Genomic DNA, 19,608 nt, shown 5'->3' on the forward strand with positions numbered 1-19,608 from the left:
ATGTGAGGGTTATTAGACCAGGAGTGATGTAGGCAAATACTAGAGAGTACTGAGGAATGGATTTGCTTATTCAAGATCACATAGGATATCTGTGTGTCTCTGACAATAGCCAATGAGGATCAGTGGGCAGTAGTCACAATAAGCAGTCATGAAGTTATAGGTTGGCTAACAATGGTAGCAAAATCTCTCTTTCTTACTTTCCAACCTCCAAGTTCTTGTCAGCACATGCAGTCACATTCTTCTGATTCATTCAGTCTTTCCATTCTAATCCCTAATGTGTTGGTTGTACTATGAAAATAAACATTTGACTAAGTAGAAAATTTAATCACAACTGAGTAATCCATCCCTAGCTTGTTCACAGACTTAGATTTCTGCAGGATTTAATTAGTAAGTTGGTCTTGCTGAATGCATCTTCCATTGACTTGTAAATCTAAAAGTTTTGATCTGAATAATGATGGCGGGACCAAAGTAATTTTGATTAACCAGGTCTGACTGTAAATAAATTGGAGTTCTGACTTTTGTTCTAAAAGAGATTCTTATTCTTTTCTTCATAGATTTTCCTTTTTTTTTTTTTTTTTTTTTGCGGTACGCGGGCCTCTCACTGTTGTGGCCTCTCCCGTTGAGGAGCACAGGCTCCAGCCACGCAGGCTCAGCGGCCATGGCTCACGGGCCCAGCCACTCCGCGGCATGTGGGATCTTCCCGGACCAGGGCACGAACCCGTGTCCCCTGCACCGGCAGGCGGACTCTCAACCACTGAGCCACCAGAGAAGCCCTCCTTTTTTTTTTTTTTTTTTAATGCTATTTGACACTGAATGGAGGTGACAAGTTGTGATCTCTAGGAATAAAAGGCAGTAGAAGATAAAACTTTATATTTATTACATTTCATTGAACTTACAAATCATTTTTTGTCTGGAAAATGGCTTCCTATTGGGCAGTCTGCTCAATAGCCTCACTGTCAATTTCACTTTTTTGCCTTATAAGAAATGTATTGACTAGGAGCCCAGATTCAGGTGCAACAGCATGACTTCTTTTCTTAGGTGTTTCTGTCTCACTAATAAGGTAGCACAGGCTCCGGATGCGCAGGCTCAGCGACCATGGCTCACGGGCCCAGCCGCTCCACGGCATGTGGGATCTTCCCGGACCGGGGTATGAACCCGTGTCCCCTGCATCGGCAGGCGGACTCTCAACCACTGCGCCACCAGGGAAGCCCCCCATCACTATTTTATAATGATGCCATGGACTTAAGTGACCATTTTTTTTTCAGCCTATTCCTCCTTTCTTCACTAGCTACTTAATTTGGGTCAAATCAAACACAAATTGTCTTAAGGATCATGGTCCTTGAATTTTTAGAAACATACATGGGGAATACAAGCCAAAATACTACTGCCATTTTTCTTGATTTTCTCCAGCCATATGTACTTAGCAGAAAACGTATAGATGAATAGGCAAGATGTTCACTCAAAATTTTAACTATTATGTTCTAGACATAGTGATAAGCATTTAAAATGTGCTGTTGTGCAGTTATCCTCAAAATAGTCCAATGAGATAGACATTACTATACCCATTGACTAGAGGACCAATAAGCTTAAGAAGGTTGAATAATGTTCCTTATGTTATCCAATGAGTATGTTTGGAGCTTGGAATACATAAGCTTTTATGCATTTTCTCTTATGTGTGTGGAAGTATAGAGAGCTAAACAAGACATGGTTCTTGATTTAAAGACATTTACTCTTAGTGGGAAAGGAATAAGAAACTATACACATTCAACTAAAACACAGGTAGAATGTATTAATGCTGTAATAGTACAACCTGTTATTAGCCTCTGATGATCTGATAAGTAATACTGAATTAAGCTTTCAAATTAATTCAAATAAAGTCAGTTAAAATTCTAGCTGTAAAAAGATACAAAAAGGAGACTTGACAAATATTGACCATTCAAGCACTGTCCTGTCCAAAGTGATTGTGCTGTGACTTAGGACTCAGTTCAGTTGACAGGACTATTTTCCTATTATAAAGATGAATGTATCAGCCTTTCTTTATCTGTTACCTTAAAACAATCAAATCATATTATTAGAATCCTTATTTGAGTCTACATTTACTAAGAAGGGTTTTTATTATAAATTGTTTTACCAATTAGCTTGCCTTTAAGGAAAGGATAGCCTGGCCCAGTGACTTGCTTCTTAGTCATGTAAGCAGTTAATGACTTGATGTTCTGATTTAATAAAGGGTTAAACCTTGTGAATTAAGTTAGTCTGGGTCTCCACCAAGGCTGACAATTCAAACTACTGCTCCTTCATGACAGTGCTAATGTCTAACATAATGACAAAGAAAACTACTGGGGAGGCATCCATTCTTCCCCGTGTCAGCCTTCTGTAGATTTTCATACATCATGCCTCTTTCTGTGAGTGCCTCTCAACAAAGTGTCATGGAGGCAAACAAGTAGAAGTAGTAGTTTATTTTAATTGGTCTACAACAGCAAACACTAATTCGTAGAAATGACATTTGATATAGGTCTTGAACGCTGGTTGAGATTTCAATGTAAACTGAGGACATATCAGACAAAGAATACTAGTATTAGTCTTATTTCCCAGTATTAACATTAAAAATACATAGCCAAATGTATTTAGAATGGAAGGAAGTGTGGAGACAAAAGGAAGATGATGTCTCCACTTAACAGGTGGAAGCAAATGGAAACTCCATGGTCTTGACTCTAAACTAGGAAATTGAGTGTTTCTGGGAAATGAGTTCTCAGAAATTGACAATTTTCAGGAGTTGTAATTGTGTGGGAGGGAGGGGAGAGACGCGGACAAAGAGAAAGACAGAGGGAGGTTATTGTCTTTTCTGCCAGCACCACCTAGGGTATAGCCACTTTTAATCACAAAGGCAAAAGTTAAGCTCACTCTTCCACTGATTTCAAAACTGAAAGATGCTTTTGGGTGCATATAGACTCATCCACAATTGTGGAATTTGGAAAACATATTATCTCTATATAAAAAGATGTTCATTTTAAACTGTTTTTCCCTTTGTAATGCAATGTACAAGAATATAAGCCTTAATTATGTGTTTATTTGCCACAAGTCTTAGACTGTTTAATTCTAAGTCTCACTGATTGCTATAAGTATCTCATTTTTAATTTTTTGTGTTAAAGGCACCAAATTCATCTTGATTAAAATAAAAATGAGAAGTTTTAACATAGTCAAGTTTAGGAATTATTCCAAAGCTAGATAATACTTTGTTCATGAAGTTTAAGAATGAAAATAATAAGGAATTTATTTTATAAGTTACAGTATAGAAATTAGATTGATGTGAATATGTTTTTCAAATTAAATATTAGTAATTTTTAAAATTATAGTACCATATTAATGGAGAAAATAAACATGAATTTTTTTTAATAAAGTCATACACATTTTTTGAAGATGTTTTTCGAGCAAAAACAAATTATTTCCTTTTTTCCCCGCAGATGCAGGATCAGGATCTGGAGATGGAGGTAGGATTTGCCTTTTTATATATTTGAAGACTTACATGTGGATATTATTCATGGATATTTACTTATGTGTTTGCCATTACAAATATCTGAGATGAATTCACATTTTGCATTCTAGGAAAGGGAAGACAAAAAAAATCATTCTCCATACTAAGTAAATGTATATACCATGTAAATTATTTGATATATTTATGAATATATCACATTCATTTATGTGTTTGTGTTTGAGTTAACTTTGAGATAAATTTGCATGTCAAACTTCCTAATAGAAGCCTCCAAGCATATTTGGCAGGACAGAAAACTCATGAGAAAATAATTTAAATATTGGGTTTTTAAAATATATAATTACAAGGTGCTGATATTAACACATACATAACTATCATGTATATAAGAACATAATTATCAAATTAATAGTTTGAAACTGAAAGAGCTTTAGTTCATAAAAGTAAAAAAGATAAACTTTAAGCCAGTGAAAATAAGATAGTGTCTTTACTTCTTTGATTAAATTAATCTATAGTTATTTTTACTAAAACAAGACATATGTTTTAATGATTTAGTTGTGCATTTAAAGAAGTATGTAAGATAAGAGACAGGCAGAAACTTTTAAAATTTGATCTGACATGCTTACTGTCAAATAAGATTTTATTTATGGATTGAACCTTCATTGTAAATTTCCCAAACTGCTTTTCCAAATGAAATCCAAACAAGATTCTACCTTTATACACAACAAGAAAAAATAGAAACAACTGAGTATAATTTCAACAATAATAATGAAAATAGAATGAGTAAAACATAAACATTCTCTCAAGGCCTTGTATAAAATGATTAAATGTATGTTTCAAGTAAATTTTAGTTTTTAAATGAAGAATTTGATAAAAGATGAAGAAAAGAAGACCTTGGAGTCAGGAAAGTCAGATCTCTACTGCTCACCTTATCTGGTTTGGGCAACACTTTAAAAATTTATTAAGTCACCCTATATAATGAATGAAAGGCTTAACTAGTTCAAATAAGCAACACCCAGAGAATAAAATTAGAGCAGCATATTGGAGCACAATTTTTTTTCATAAAGATTAAAACTGAATAGGAGTCAAGATTCAGTACCATGAGAGTATGAATTTATTTCCATGTTATTAGGCATATGACATTAGGCTGTCATTTAATGTTAAGACAGTCTTTTACTATTTCTAATAATTTTTTTTCACTAGCTGATTAATATAGTATTCCTAAAAAAACTTCCCTAGAAGTTTTGAAAAGAAGAGCTCTAGGCAAATTAAATTTTAAAGAGAAAAAGAAAGGAAAAAAGATAGTTCCTTGAGTAGATATTTCACTATTGGAATATTAAGAAATTAATCAATTTTTTTAAATGTTGATTTTAGAAGGAAACAGTTCTATGCAAAATTCTATATATTTCCCAGCTGTTTAGTTTTATGTGTAGACTACTTAATTTGGCAGGTACTGTGTTGTTTCAACTGTTCCACTGTTCACACAGTGTCTCGTTAATTTTTTAGCATCTTTAAAAACAAAACAGAGTGTCTTCGTTGCTCCTTTTGTTAAAGCATCATGGTATACGTTTTTCTGAGTCTTCTCCTCATATCATACATCATTTCTTAATTTTCTTAATAATAAGGTGTAGTGGATTTTCAGACCCTAGTTTCCAGTTTTTTGTTCACTGTAATTAGCACAGGCAATTGACAGTGAAGTCAACCTCACTCTTCCTTGTTGCATTTTATATTGGAATCTTAGGTTCATTATTTTATCTTGTGATCTGAATAAGGTGATTTTTTAGGAAATCATTTTAATTTCATGAATATGACATTTATAACTTAAATTTCATATATTAGTTAGAAACTACTTTCATTTATTTTTTTTCTCCTTTTTTATTTTTACTCTTCCTTTCAATTATAGCTTTTTATAGTAACTTGGAGAAAAACAAAAAAAACAAAGCAACTTCTTAAGAGATAATTGCTTTGAGAAGAAAAAAAAGCATATAACACTTGCTCTGAGAAGAAAAAAGCATATAACCCATTTAATTCTGAGTTGTATTCTTTTTAAAGAGTTGTTGTTCTGGAAGTTGTGGCAAACGAGTATTTACTCCTAACTGCATAATCCTTTTTCATTTTTAATCAGAGACACAACAGTGTTTTTGTTTTGTTTTTACTGAATTAATTTTTTCTAGTCTATGTGTTACTTTGCTCTGAAATACTAATGGTTCTAATTTTCTGTAATTTTTTTACTCTAATACAAAATGACAAAAACCTTAATAACTAGAACCCCAAAACATAGAGTGACCTGCACAATTCCATTTCACATATCCTTCGGATTGTACATCAAGTACGTTTGACTTGCTACCTCTGCTATACAGAGGATGGACTTGCTCTGTATTCTGACCGAGTTCCTATTACCAAAATATCAGAGGAGCCAGAATCAGTTTCCTTTGAATTAACCAGAAGTGATTGAATTACCTGTGATTGTTTGGTTAATCCAACAATTCTAGCTAGTGATCGTTCTAACTGGTCTCTGCAGGATGTATTCTCAATAACGTGTATTTGGTTAATAATTGGGGCATCTTTGCAAGCACTTTGGATGGTTAACGGTTATTTTTCTAATTTCTTTTAACAAAAGTTAATATAATTCCCAAATGGAGTGCACTGATCTGAATAATGAAGTGAACAATTTTATTTGGAAAACACTTATATGTATGACTATCATAAATGATATCATTAAACCTCCAAATCCAAAATCACTTTAAAAACACGTCAATTTTTACTTTTTAGATTGTCCTATATTCTTAAACGAATAAACATTACATTAGCATTGAAGATTAGACCTGATTATTTTAAAAATAATTTAAATTTAGCTTATTTGCACAAGGGCATATCTGTCATTTACTGCACTTGAGGGAACATCTTTACTACAATATAAAAGGGATCTAAATGTTTCGTAAAATTTACGTTAACTTGTTTGTATACATTTTATAGAGGGTTTAAAAATCTTTAACCATCGATTTGTTTATTCAGATGAAACAATTCAAAGGGCTTATTACTTTACTTAGTAAAACATGTTTACCGTGTCTTCAACATGGTCTGCAAAATGTGCATTCATTCATCAAGGTAATTTGTAGAGTAATAAGAAACAAATACTGCATACAAATCTTAAAGGTTGGCTTTTCCCATTTCAGTGACTGTATCCTCTTCTTTTAGTGTTTAAGAAAACTCATTAATACAAAGAATACTTTTGTATTATTAGTTTTGAATATAAGACCAGCTGTTTATGGAATTCTTTGTTTTTAAACAAAAATGTTTAGTTGGAAAGGCATCTACATCAAAAAATCTTTTGGATAGCCTCATACTCGAAAAATCAATTCAGGATAAATTATAACTAATTATATATGTGTCCGATAGGAAGGTAATATGTGGTCATATGTGGACCAAATTCCAAAGAATTTCAGAAAGTAGTAGAAAGAAAGGGGTTGGTGTTTCAAGGACTTATATATGTGGAGATTGAATGCTGTAAATAAGAAAACAGGTGTGTGTTAATAACATCTTCTCCACCCACAGACTTCCTTAAGCAACAAACACTGCAGTAAGAAAGAAGTATTAAAGGAGCCTCCTTTCAAAATCTAAGGGTGTGTGGGTGATCAAGGGATAGTTTTTAACACCTGCCTTTCTTTCATAGTCTTTCAGTCATATTATAAAGATAAGACCATTAATATTTTCCGTTACTCTTAACAATTATTTCTGGAATAACTAGACTTTTGATAGACCCCTAAAAACAAAAAATAAGTCCAGTAAAGTAACAACTATATTTTAACTATTAAAATAATTATAAATATATTATCCTGCTAGAAGTCTGGAAGAATTCACGATTAAATTTTAGTAACATCTTATGGGAAGTTGTATGATAATGTCTGTATAAATAAAATGTCTCTAAGAGATACAGCATAGATACAGTGGGTATATTTTTAATTCATGAGGTAAAATGAAGCACTGGGCCTACTTATACAACTTATACAATTATATAGTTTTACGAGAATTCTTTAATAATTAATCTCTTAACTAAGAGATTAATGTCAGATATGTACAGCAACAAATCAAATTAAATTTACATTCATTATTTGTATAAAGTCTGATTTTTATTTTAATAATCCAGATAATTGTTATTACGATGACTTTAACGCACAGAATCGGTTATAGTATGTTTCTATTTAATGCAAAATAGTCCTGTGCAAATTATCTTTGTATAATATTACTTGGATGTACATAATTAAGACATTTATTTCATATATACTTTGGATAGAACAAGAAATATTTACATTGCAACAAACTGTCAACCCTAGGCTGTTTCTGATAGGTAGATTGCTAAAAACTAGAAAACAGTATTGTAACAAGTTTGAGAACTTAAATTATTTTTTAGAAATTCTTTCTAATTTTCTAATGTGCATTGTTTCTAATGTGGATTTGATGCTATTCAGAAATTAAGTCAAATTGAACAAGCCTCCTATAACCTGAGGACCATGGTAAGGTTTCTGGAGCTGTAAAGCTGAATATGACACAGTTCTTTACATTCAAGGAGATTTACATGTAAATTCTTTTCTTATCACACAATGGGAAAATTATGATTGTAATTATCAAAAGAGAAATAATCCCCTGTAGAAATAAATTGTTAAGTATACTATAAATAACAAGGAATTGAATATTCATTCCATAAAATATTCTTATATCAGGCTAAGTAATGTTTTCTTCCATGTTGCTATACCCATTCCCTTTCCTGACCTCGATCCGTACCTTCTCCACCTTACTGTCATGGTCAAGTTCTGGCAAGCACAATGTGCCTCACCATGTATTTTCTCCATTGGGTACACATTACAGCCAAAGTCTGACAGGCGTCAGTTGTAAGCAACTTCATCTGAAATACTGATTCAACTAAAAAATTCTACCACGTATGAAAGGTTTGAGATTTTTTCAGGGCAATACATACGGGGAGGAAGCAGAAACTATCCTTGCGTTTGCTGTCCTACACCTTAGAGCTACTCTTCTGCCTGGAGATGAGTTTATAGATACCTGAACCACAATTGAAATTTATCTCAGGTTTTCATGGAGTAGAATCCATTTTGCTTTCTCTGTACCTCAAAGAGAAACAATATTGTGATGTAGTAATGAAATAGAGGTAGGATGAATGAAGATAATGGAAAATGAAATTGGAAAAATATAAAGGTAGGATGAATGAAGATAATAGAACATGAAATTGGAAAAATATAAAAGAAGGAGGGAAACAAAGTGAGAATGATGGAAACTGAAAAGGGAGGAGAAGAAGCCTTTGTTACCAACATGGCTGTACTTTGTCTTCACACATAACTACCATCTTAAAAGTAACATTTTTTTCCCAGTAGAACGGTAATAATTGATTGAATTTCCAGGGAAGATTGCTTGGAATGTGAAATGGATACCACAAACATTTTTTTCTGAATCACCTATTTGGGTTTTTAAAGACCATATCTAGGAAAATAAATGTAATCATTGTGTGCAGTGTGGTAGACATGGCTTTGGGTTAAGAATCAGGTAATTTGTATTCTAGATTTTTCATTGGCTTGAAGGATGCCTATTTGATTTTACTCTCAAGCTCCTTAGAGATTCATTTACTTTATTGGTAAAGGAGAATAATATCTGCTTATAGTAAAGATGGTTATAATAAACTAAAATTTATAATAAACAAAGAACTTTGGAATCCAAAAAATGAAATTAAAAGAATTTGTTACCTTTGCTCTTTTTTCCCATTTACTCTAAGAATATAATTTCTCTGAAGTGTTTAATTAAAAATTTGGATCTTTAAATTAGTGATTTTTAAGTTCATGGTCTAAAGTACTGATGCTGAGATAGTAAGAACTCTACAAATCCAACCACAGTATTTAGAGGAGATAGCTAGCTCTGCACCTTGAAGGGGACTGAAATCATAGTGTTGATATGAAAGGAACTGCAGTTCTATAAGATAAATAAGAAATAAGGGATAACGTTTTAAAATTCAAAACAGTAAATAATTCTTAAAACTACAATGGCAGGCATATTGCTTCCATAGAAATCTAAAAAAGAAGAAATGGGAGGGATTCACAATTTGAGGGATTCAGTATACTTACAAGGAAGACTTTTCATCAGGATGCTAAGCATTGCAGAGCTCTTCTAAGGGAATTTGAACTTTTTAGAAAGATTCTTTTAAAATAGATGGAAAGATTTTATTATCGTTCTGCTTGATGTCAGAGCATGAATTAGATAAATCCATAAGGATGCCTAACTCAGGTATAATTGTTTGTAAAATGCTCTATGGTTTATAAAAAGCACTATCATAACATTAACTTATTTAATCACAGCAGCAATCTTTGGATGTGTGGATGATAATCAGAAAAAAAATAGCATTTTACCCACAATGCCAACAACAGTACATATGTTAACTAAGCCAGTCCTTGAATTTTAAGAAGGAAGGAGACTATAGTCTACAAGATTACCCTACCTCTGGCAGTAGCTGTTTGCAATGTCTATATCAGACAGATCCCATAGTCTGTGGTTTATATAAATCATAAATCCTATCAACAATCATATGAGATTCATTATGCCATCTTCTTACCCCCTTCCCACTCTCATTTTTATTTCTGAAACCATCTATTCTATTCAGTGTAGTACTCAAACCCCTGTGGGTTTTTGTGGTGGTCTGTTATCTAAGTTAATCATACTCATCAGTCTATAATAGTTTGTCATCAATTCTCTTCTATTAATTTTCCCCTTCATCTCCCTTCCCTAATCCCATTTCTTTTCTTTGATAAGTATTCACTGTAAGTTATTTCATATACTTAATTTTTTTAAAGCTTAGTTAGCACACATTACTTCACATAGTTACACATTGTTTTTCTTCTAATGTTGATAACTTTTTCTTTTTTTAAATTTATTTATTTAATTTATTTTATTTTTGGCTGCATTGGGTCTTTGTTGCTGCACGCAGGCTTTCTCTAGTTGCGGTGACTGGGGACTACTACTCTTCATTGCGGTACGTGGGCTTCTCATTGCAGTGGCTTCTCTTGTTGCAGAGCACAGGCTCTAGGCGTGCAGGCTTCAGTAGTTGTGGCACATAGGCTCAGTAGTTGTGGCTCGCAGGCTCTAGAGCACAGGCTCAGTAGTTGTGGCGCACGGGCTTAGTTGCTCCACGGCATGTGGGATCTTCCCGGACCAGGGCTCGAAACCGTGTCCCCTGCATTGGCAGCTGGATTCTTAACCACTGCGCCACCAGGGAAGCCCGGGTATTTCATATATTTTAACTTCTTGGAGAAATATGATTGTGTGAGTAGCAGCAGGAACTGGTAGTTAAAAACACAGGCTTTGGAAGTAGACTCTGGGTTTCGTCCCAGCTCCACCACTTACTAGCTATGTAACCATGGTTGTTACTTACACAATCTGTTTTGGTTTCTTCATCTGTGATCCTTGCAGTGTTTCCCAGGAAGTAAACTCTGAGGTTGAGATTTGTACATTCGAAGTTCACTGAGTAGTGCTCTCAGGATCAGCACCTGTGGGAGGGAAGAATGTAGGATTGGGCAGATACAGTAGGACTGGTGCAGTTTTAAAAAGCCACAGGAGGGCCCATAAGGAGCCCTTGATAGGGGATGGCCCCTGTAAACTATGCTTAATCAGGATGATGGGGCTGGGCCTTCCCACCCCACCACTGATCACCACTGATGTGGGTGACCTCAAAAAGAGAGCGTTACGTCTGGCCAGGTGGCGCTCTTCAGCTACAGACTAGACCTGGAGAGGGACTCTGCTGTGAGCTGTCTGTGTACAATATTCCCAGAAGCTGAGAAGGGGGAAGTGTGCACATTGCACCATGGCATCCTCTACAATCTGTAAAATTTAAAACAAGGAACAAAACAGACAATATTCCTGCCCTTGTAGAGTTTATTTCTTGTGAAAAGAGCCAAATAGTAAACAAATAAACAAGAAAAAATATAGATTGTTAGATGCTGAGTGCCATGTAAGTGGGGAAAAGTGGGAGGATGGAGGGTTGCTAATATATTGGGGATGATCAGGAAGGCCTGGACAAAGATGAGGAGGAAATGAAGGAACAAGGCTTGCAGATAAGCGAGGGAAGGGTCTTCCAGGAGAACTGCCATGCAAAAGCTCTGAAGCAGGTGCAATAACTGGGGTGTTCCAAGAAGATCACGGATGTTAGTTGGACTGAAGTGAGTGAGAGGGTGCTTGGAGATGAGGAAGAGACATGGGGCTGGCCCTGCAGACGCTCCTATGGGGTTGGGCTCTTCCTGTGAGTGAGCTGGGAGCCATTGAACGTCTGGAGCATAGAGAATGTTGTGATCTGACTGGTGATTTTACAAGATCTGGGCTGAGAGCGCACTGTGTTGAAGGAAGGGGGGAAGACTTCTGTAATTAAAAGAAAAAAGATAACTTTTTTGTGTGTGGTTTTCATTGCTGTTCAGGAGTCTGTGGTGTATTGTCCAGAGTATCCCTTGTCTATCTCCGATGTACCAGTCTGCTACCCATCTGACCACTGTCTATGGTCCTTTACAAATAGGTATCTTAGGTTGTGCAGTAGTCGAATACATTTTTTTCTCTTAAGGTATTTTTGTATTTAGGGTTTTATTTAAGATGTCCTTCTCTTGTTGTGGTATTTGTAAGCAAGCAGAACATTTCAGGTATTACCGGACAGTATTTAATACACAGGAATGTCTCTGCATGCTGCAGCGCATGCCAAATTGCATTTGACTTTTGTTTCAAATTTGGATTTGAAAATATAGCTTTTTGTTTTACTGTACTAGATGTACAATACATACTGTAGCATATGATTTTCAATGTGTACTTAACAAAGAGCAATTTCATTTTCTCTGGTAAATTACATACTTGTTATAGCTTTGGGATTTAAAAAAAATCCAGGAATGAATGGAAAACTATACCTTTAAATAATGTCAGCATTCTGGCTCAATGAGTCAAACCAGAAGAATTATTCCAGTGACTTTCAGTTAGTAAACTGGTTCTGAAGATATTTTAGTTTTGCATTCTTTTCTGATCTCTCTCTGAGAAGAATAAAAGGAGAACTAATTGGATTTTAAATAAAGCTGGACCGATGCTTCCAAGAACTTGTTTAGAGATGGATCATTAAAACTGGATCTATTCCTAATTAAATATTTATTTAATATAAATAAATAAATAAATATATTTCTTACAAACTTAACCTTCTCCCCCATTTTCTTGCATTTTCCAGCTGCTTTTCTAACCCCTTAATTCCATAGTTTGGCTGATTGGATGGCTATTCTGACATTACGTTCTGATGGTAAAGGCCACAAACAGAAAAATCAGTATTAGTGGGATCAGTTAAAGAGGGAAACCATTTCTAGTATGGCCTCTACACAAAACTCAGGTACTCTGCACATATTTGATCCTGGTTAAATTGAGAAATTTTGCATCATCTTGGAAGCATTGAATTAGGGTGAGAGTCATTTTGGACACACTGACCATCCTCTCCAGAGACTGTAGCACTAACAGAAAACCATGACCTTTGGCAAGCAGAATTTCTGACACATTGATTTAAGTGGTAGTAGTGGAAACTTGGTGAAGAGACACATTGAGCCGTATAGTATCATCTTCCCTGAAAACTTCAAGCTTTCTGATGCAGTTTGAGATCTAATCCTTAAGGGTTGGAGAGTTTACAATGTTGAAGATTTTATTCAGTTACTCAAAAGACAACAATAATAGTAGCTTGAATGTGCTTATCTTTGAAAGTAAGTGTTATTTTTAAATATAATTAAAGAGAAATAGCTCACAGTTTAGAGAAAAAAAAGGAATTAGTAGTAGAGTTATTATACTGTCTCTTAAATAGTGGGATGATATTAAACGGTTATATTCTGGAAGCTCATGTTCTCACTGCTTTTGAGGTCCATGCTGCCCAACCACGTTCAGGCATGGATTCAGGAAACACCCTTGACCTTTCATGGAGAGAGAGCTTCCTCACACCAAACTCTGCTTTGAAATAGAATGTGGCAGAGTTATAAAGCCAGTCCAACCCTATAAATCAGCGAACTGTGCGAATTTTCTATTGTGAATAGTTCTCAGATCGCTATGTCCAGACCCTTCACCAATCCCCTATTTCCGTCTCTAGTCATCTCTTATCTGTAACGTTAAAAAAAGCTTCCTAACACATCTCCCTTCTTCCAGTTTTGTGTCCTAAAAGTTTTCTTACTTGCACAGTCAGAATGATTTATAGAAAATACTTATCTGAGCATATCATTCCCCTGCTTACAACCCAACAATGGGTGTCCATCATCCTTAGAATAAAAGTCAGTCTTCACAGTAGGAGGTACAAAGACCTCCAGAACTGATCCAGTACCTGCCTCTCCATCCTCATCATTAATCTTCTTCATCTCAGAGTTGACAACTCCAGTATACCTTTTCACTGAGAGTAGTTCATTGGGATATAACGTCAATAGATTTCATGCCTCTTTGCTTTGCTAATGCTCTTCCCTCTTCCTGAAACCCATCCCATGCTTTTGCCTAAATATTATTCATCTTCCAAGACTAAATCAGGGATAATATAATCCAGCAAGATCTCCTTCAATCTGCTTATTGGACTAAATACAATTCTACTTTGTATCACCAATCTGATTCATTGAAATAGCCTGCTTGTATATGTGCCTAGGGCCAATTATTAATACCCCTAAATGCAGACCACAAGGCCACGTACTTAGTAGGATCTCATTAAATATTTGCTCTGCTGAACTAAAACCAACCAAAACAAAGTGTGCTTAAATTTTGAAATGTTTCTCTTCACATTTCTGTACTACAGTTTAAATTATTTGAAATTCTGAAGTAAAAGTTAAACGTGAAGAGTTTCGTGTGCTAAAATAACTGTAGAATTATTTTAACTTAATAGAAAAGGACTAGAAAAAACAAAACAAAAAGTAAGAGAATGATCCATTCCACCAATAATAAGCCAAGAAGATGATATTCACAAGCCTAAAACAACTTCAGAAATAAGCACCCGCTTATCAGGACCTAAAGAAAATCAAGGGAATCCAAGAGGAGCCTAGCAAAAATATAGGCTGCAAGTTTAAGCTAAAAGGCTTTGCATTTCCTTTGGATTTTCTATCAGTACATGGCATCTGATACTAGTAATATCAATTTGTTCATTTGTGTTTGTGATTTACCTCATTCTCCTAAAAGTAGTGTGCAGAGAAAAAAGAAAGTTATTTTAAGATTCTAGTTAGTTTGTAGGTAATTGAGGTAATTTTACCCTATGTGAATGCTTTATCCCACATCCAAATTACTTATTAAAATACCAAATGACTTTGGCCAGAAAATAGAATTGTCTGGAAGTCCACTTGGTACCTTCATTTAATTTGACATTGAACCAAAAAAAAAAAAAAAAAAGCCTGTCTTTTCTGAGTTTTCAAGGAATTATAATGATTACCCCGCATAAAATGTACTTATGTACTTTAACCATAGAATAATATTACTTGGAAAATAAAACACTGGGTATTAGTTCTTTAGAAGTAGAAAATTTCTTAATTTAACGAAATACGAAAGTAGAACCCTGTGAGCTTCAGCTTTCAGCTTATGAAATATGCAACAGTATGTGGAGGGGGAAAAGGGGAGTCTCTATATGATGCCATGGAGATTCTGGAGGAAATGATTTTAAAGTAAGTCACTGCGCTGTCATCAGACTGAAAGTAAAGATGCAACCAGCAGAATTTCATAGAACTGTGCCTGGCATGTAGTAGGTGCTTGATAAATATTTGTGAAATTAATACATGGTTGAATGAACTGGCAGAACAATGTCAGCTCCTACAATAGCAATTAATTGATGCATGTGTGAACAAGGAGGCCACTCTCCCATCTCCCAGCCCTCGACTCACTTATAGTAACCATCAGAAATACCATGAGATGTCACTCCTCAAGAAATCCACAGAGTGATTCTATTTCTTCCACTAACTCTGAGTCACAGCTCTTCCCCACATCCCCATGCTCTTTTTTATCCCATCTATTTCCCCCATGAATGAAACTGGAACAATATGGTAATGTTGTGCTCAGATATAAAAGAAGATATTTATAGGTGATAAAAAGGAGAGTTTGGAGAAACAAGATAAGAGAGCAATCTGGTAAGAGAGAAAAGGACGTTTCAATGTAAAATGTCAGAAAAAGAGAGAAAGCGGTGATTTTCAACATTTTGTGGAAAGAGATTTTTTTAGTGTCCGTGTAAGGAACAAAAATGTGGAATATTAAATAGCTTCAGACTTGGGTAGGCTGTGCTAATGTTTTTTTATATGTTCCAACTCAACATTTCTTTCCATATTAACACAGCAAATATTTACTCATTTAGTGTATTTCTCCCTCAATAGTTTCTATACCCCAACACATACATGTTTGAGAAGAAAATCAAGAAAAAGTTGTTCCAGGCATAGAGTTTCTTCCTAACTTTACTCCGCACAGATTTTTCTCACCTATGTACCATTTAAGGCTGCCAGAGGATATTTCATTAGGAAAAATAGATTTTGCTCTTGCCAGACAAGACAAAGGCTGAAATCAATGCTTCATACTGCTAAGTAGGAGATCTGACAACTTTCCCTTACTTTTGAAATGTGTTCGGTAGAACTTGAATGCCTCAGGATGCTATTATACCAGAGGGTATCCAGTTAAGTGAGATGGAGAAATGGAGCATATTTTGATCCATTCTGAAGAATCACAGATAGGGCGACTAACTTGCTCCAATTTGCCCAAGACTTTTCCAGATTTCACATGGAAAGTCCTTCATCCCAGGAAATTCCACAGTCTTGCAAAAACAAGGATGATTGGTCACCTTAATCACATAGGCAAGGCTAAGAAATCTTACAGTAAAGAAGCTTGCTAAATTTTGTTTGAACAATATTTTAAAAGAACACCTGACCATGAACCATTTTTCTTAAACAGATATATTAAAAATCAAAGGAATTAGTAATCTGCGTTACACACTTTGGGAAACTCTGCTTCAACCCCATCCATTTGTCTCTTTGCCCCTGCAATCTCATTAGCAGTATTCTCTTTATTGCCCTGTCTTGCAGGGCATATGGAAACCTTCAGGAACGATCTACTGATTGTAATTGCTTGAGTCTCCTTCTGAACCTTAGACTACTTAAGCCTTAAGCTGGAAACTTAAAAGAATTTCCATATAGAAAGTATTTCATCACTTCGAAATCATTTTCTTTTCTGAGTCTCTTTCACAAATATTTACCTGTCTTAATGCAGATCTTTTAGGAATTTCTACAGGAAGGTAAGGAAAATCTTTAAAAGATCTATATTCCAAGTTCTTTTCTTATTTGCTATTATGTAATTCTGGATGAGTCTTGAATATATGTGGGCAGTATGCATACATTAAAAATATATATATTAGTAGAGAGTTTGGGGGCTGCCATTCTATGACAATATAAGCATTCATAGAACTCTCCTCTGATCCCTCTCTCTGTAGGAATAACCATACCTGAGGGGAGAGGACAAGGAGATAAAAATGCCTAGAATGGAATATAAACCTTTTCGATGTTTGGGAAGGGAGAAGAATTCAGATCTAGAGCCGCTTAGTTCCATTCAACCATTTTCTTTTTTTAGCCAACAGTTCAAGGCTTGATATGGTCGAGCACAACCTATACTTGCCACTGCATCACAAACTAGTACAGGTGCCTCTTCCTGCACCTGCAAATTTGGTCATAGAGGGCAAAGCCCATTTTAATGAACTACAAAGGATTGGCTGAGTGGATTCATGAAATGGCCATTACACTGAATAATGTATTTGTTTCAACAAAGACTTAAATTTTTCTAAATTCAGAGATTTTGTTTCTAACTTTTTCTAAGTAGTTTTCAGCTCTAAATATCTAAGAATTAAAAAGTACTATTTCTGACATTTCTAGCACACTGTATTTACTGATAATGCTGAGGGAGCATTCCTTCTGACAAAATTTCTAATTTTTGTACCTCTGGGACAAGGCCAAGCAAAAGAAAAATGCTTTCGCTGGATACTACTCCCTGAGGTTACTGAGAATGAAAAGGAATAGCTGGAAAAGTACTTCAAATAGTGTATTGCTTTTAGCTGTGCTGCTTTCAAACTGGGCAATTATAGAAACACTGATAGAGACACATCAGTGCTAATTTACATATACATATAATCACATGAATCACTAAAGTTCATATAGCTTATCTGTTCCAATAATTGATAAGCCCAGTATAACACTCTGAAGACTGATTTATACTGTCTTTTATTAAGATACTTATAATGATCACCTACTCTGTATCAGGTATTTTATAGCCGCATAATAAATACTTGTTATAACTCTTCAAGAAAGACATATCATCTCCATTTTCCAATGAAGAAAATAAAGACACAAAGGTTAATTTACTTACCCACAACCATGTAGTTAGTGGCACAGCCAGGCTTTAAACCCAGGCCCCTGAAACTCCATGGTTACTCTTTTCTCCACTGTTTCCTGTGTAGTCTGCCATACATTCAAAAGTCAGAGATTTAAAATGAAAATATATAAACTTTCATATTAAAATATATTAAACATTTATTAATTTGATTAAAAGGAGGCTGCTTCTGTTTAGTAGGAATTTTGCACTAATCAGAGAAACATCTACGCTTTTCGTTTTGTGTGATGTGACTGGCTTAGTAGTCCTTTGCACACACACACGCACACACATACACAGTTTTGTTTTTTAATTGAGAGCATTTATTCCACTAGCATTTATTGATAATACAGTACTTGCCTCTGTGTTGCACTAAATACTCTCTTTATTTGACACCATGACACAATATTATACTTTGTGACAGTCGTGTTTTAGATGCTTGAGATCCAGAGAAAAAGTCCCTGTTTGTGAAGCTTATTTCTAAAGGAAAGAAACAGGCATAAGCTGTTTCTTATAAATAAACAAGAACATTTCAGAGAGTAATAATTACTTTTAATAAAGGAAAACAGGATGACGTAATTCTGAGTGACTGGGTTTTATGGGAAGAGTGAGATTTGCAATGAACCCCTGAATTATAAGAAATGTGCACCAAGAACCCGAGGCAGGGTACTCAGAGCAAAGAGAAAAGCAAATGCCAGTGCCCTGAGGGAGACCTTAGTTAAACCTGGAAACAGAAAGAAGGTAAGTGTAGTTTGAGCACAGTGATTGAGCAGGAAGATGGTAGAAGAAGAGAGTGGAGAAGTGATAAAGAATTTGGGTTTTATTTATAGTGTCATGGGAAGCGTTTGAAGGAGAGTAATATAATCTGGCTTATATTTTTAAAAGACTGCTCTGGCTGCTGTGCGGAAAATGAATTATGGATGAAAAAAGAGGGGAAGCAAAGAAATCAGCAAAAAGGATTATTTTCCTAGAATAGGTAAAGATGGCCCTGATCTAACTAGGGTGGTGGCAAGAAAGATGATGAGATGGTGACAGATATTCTGGTGTCCCAAGTCTACTCAAATTACCTTTCATTTCTTTCCATATTGGCACTGGTGTGAACAAAAATGTTATATGCCAATACAAAGAAGGATCTGGAAAGGAGAAGGAAAAAAGATAACAATACTATACCTCATTTTGTGCTCTTGAAATTCTCTGTACACATTCAGCATGAATGAATATATAGGTTTACTTTTAAGACACAAAAATGTTTCATAAAAAGCATCATTTAAAAAATCCAAAGCCCATGCGTTAAGCCTACTGTATTCATCTAAGGCAATTTTCTCAGACTTCAAGAGGGAAGCAGATTGATGTACTTTTGGGATTTTCAACCAGTGGCTTTTCAATAAAGCCTGCCTCTATTGATGTTTTTGTTTTTCATTTACCATTTTAAGTTTATACCACTTAAGCATCATCACTGGTATGGCAGTAAAAAGTAAAATATAAAAATAGACAGCTCTATAATTTGGCTTTTAAATGGCTTTACATATTTATATTCTATGTAGGATATGTAACAGATTGTGATAACAGAATCAGGTATAATAAAATTGCAGCCTTACAAATATAGCAAATATCATGAAACAGCTCCCTTCTGCTGACTCAAAGAGTGGGAGTCCCACTTCTTTCATTATATTTTTTCTGTAACAGCTTATCACTCGCAGCACCTTTATAGC

The 19,608-nt window shown here is 34.9% G+C and overlaps 1 protein-coding gene across 2 annotated transcripts in view; it reads left to right on the forward strand.

Moving 5' to 3' along the window:
- Positions 1–19,608, forward strand: part of TMEFF2 (transmembrane protein with EGF like and two follistatin like domains 2) — a 250,068-nt gene that overhangs the window by 11,966 nt on the left and 218,494 nt on the right. For both annotated transcript variants that reach the window (XM_073806979.1, XM_019931472.3), the window contains one exon: positions 3,462–3,488. In XM_073806979.1, the coding sequence (XP_073663080.1) occupies positions 3,462–3,488 (27 nt within the window). The remainder of the gene's footprint in view (positions 1–3,461; positions 3,489–19,608) is intronic.

Source organism: Tursiops truncatus, chromosome 7 (assembly GCF_011762595.2).
Source record: "Tursiops truncatus isolate mTurTru1 chromosome 7, mTurTru1.mat.Y, whole genome shotgun sequence".
In the NCBI taxonomy this organism is placed as follows: Eukaryota; Metazoa; Chordata; class Mammalia; order Artiodactyla; family Delphinidae; genus Tursiops; species Tursiops truncatus.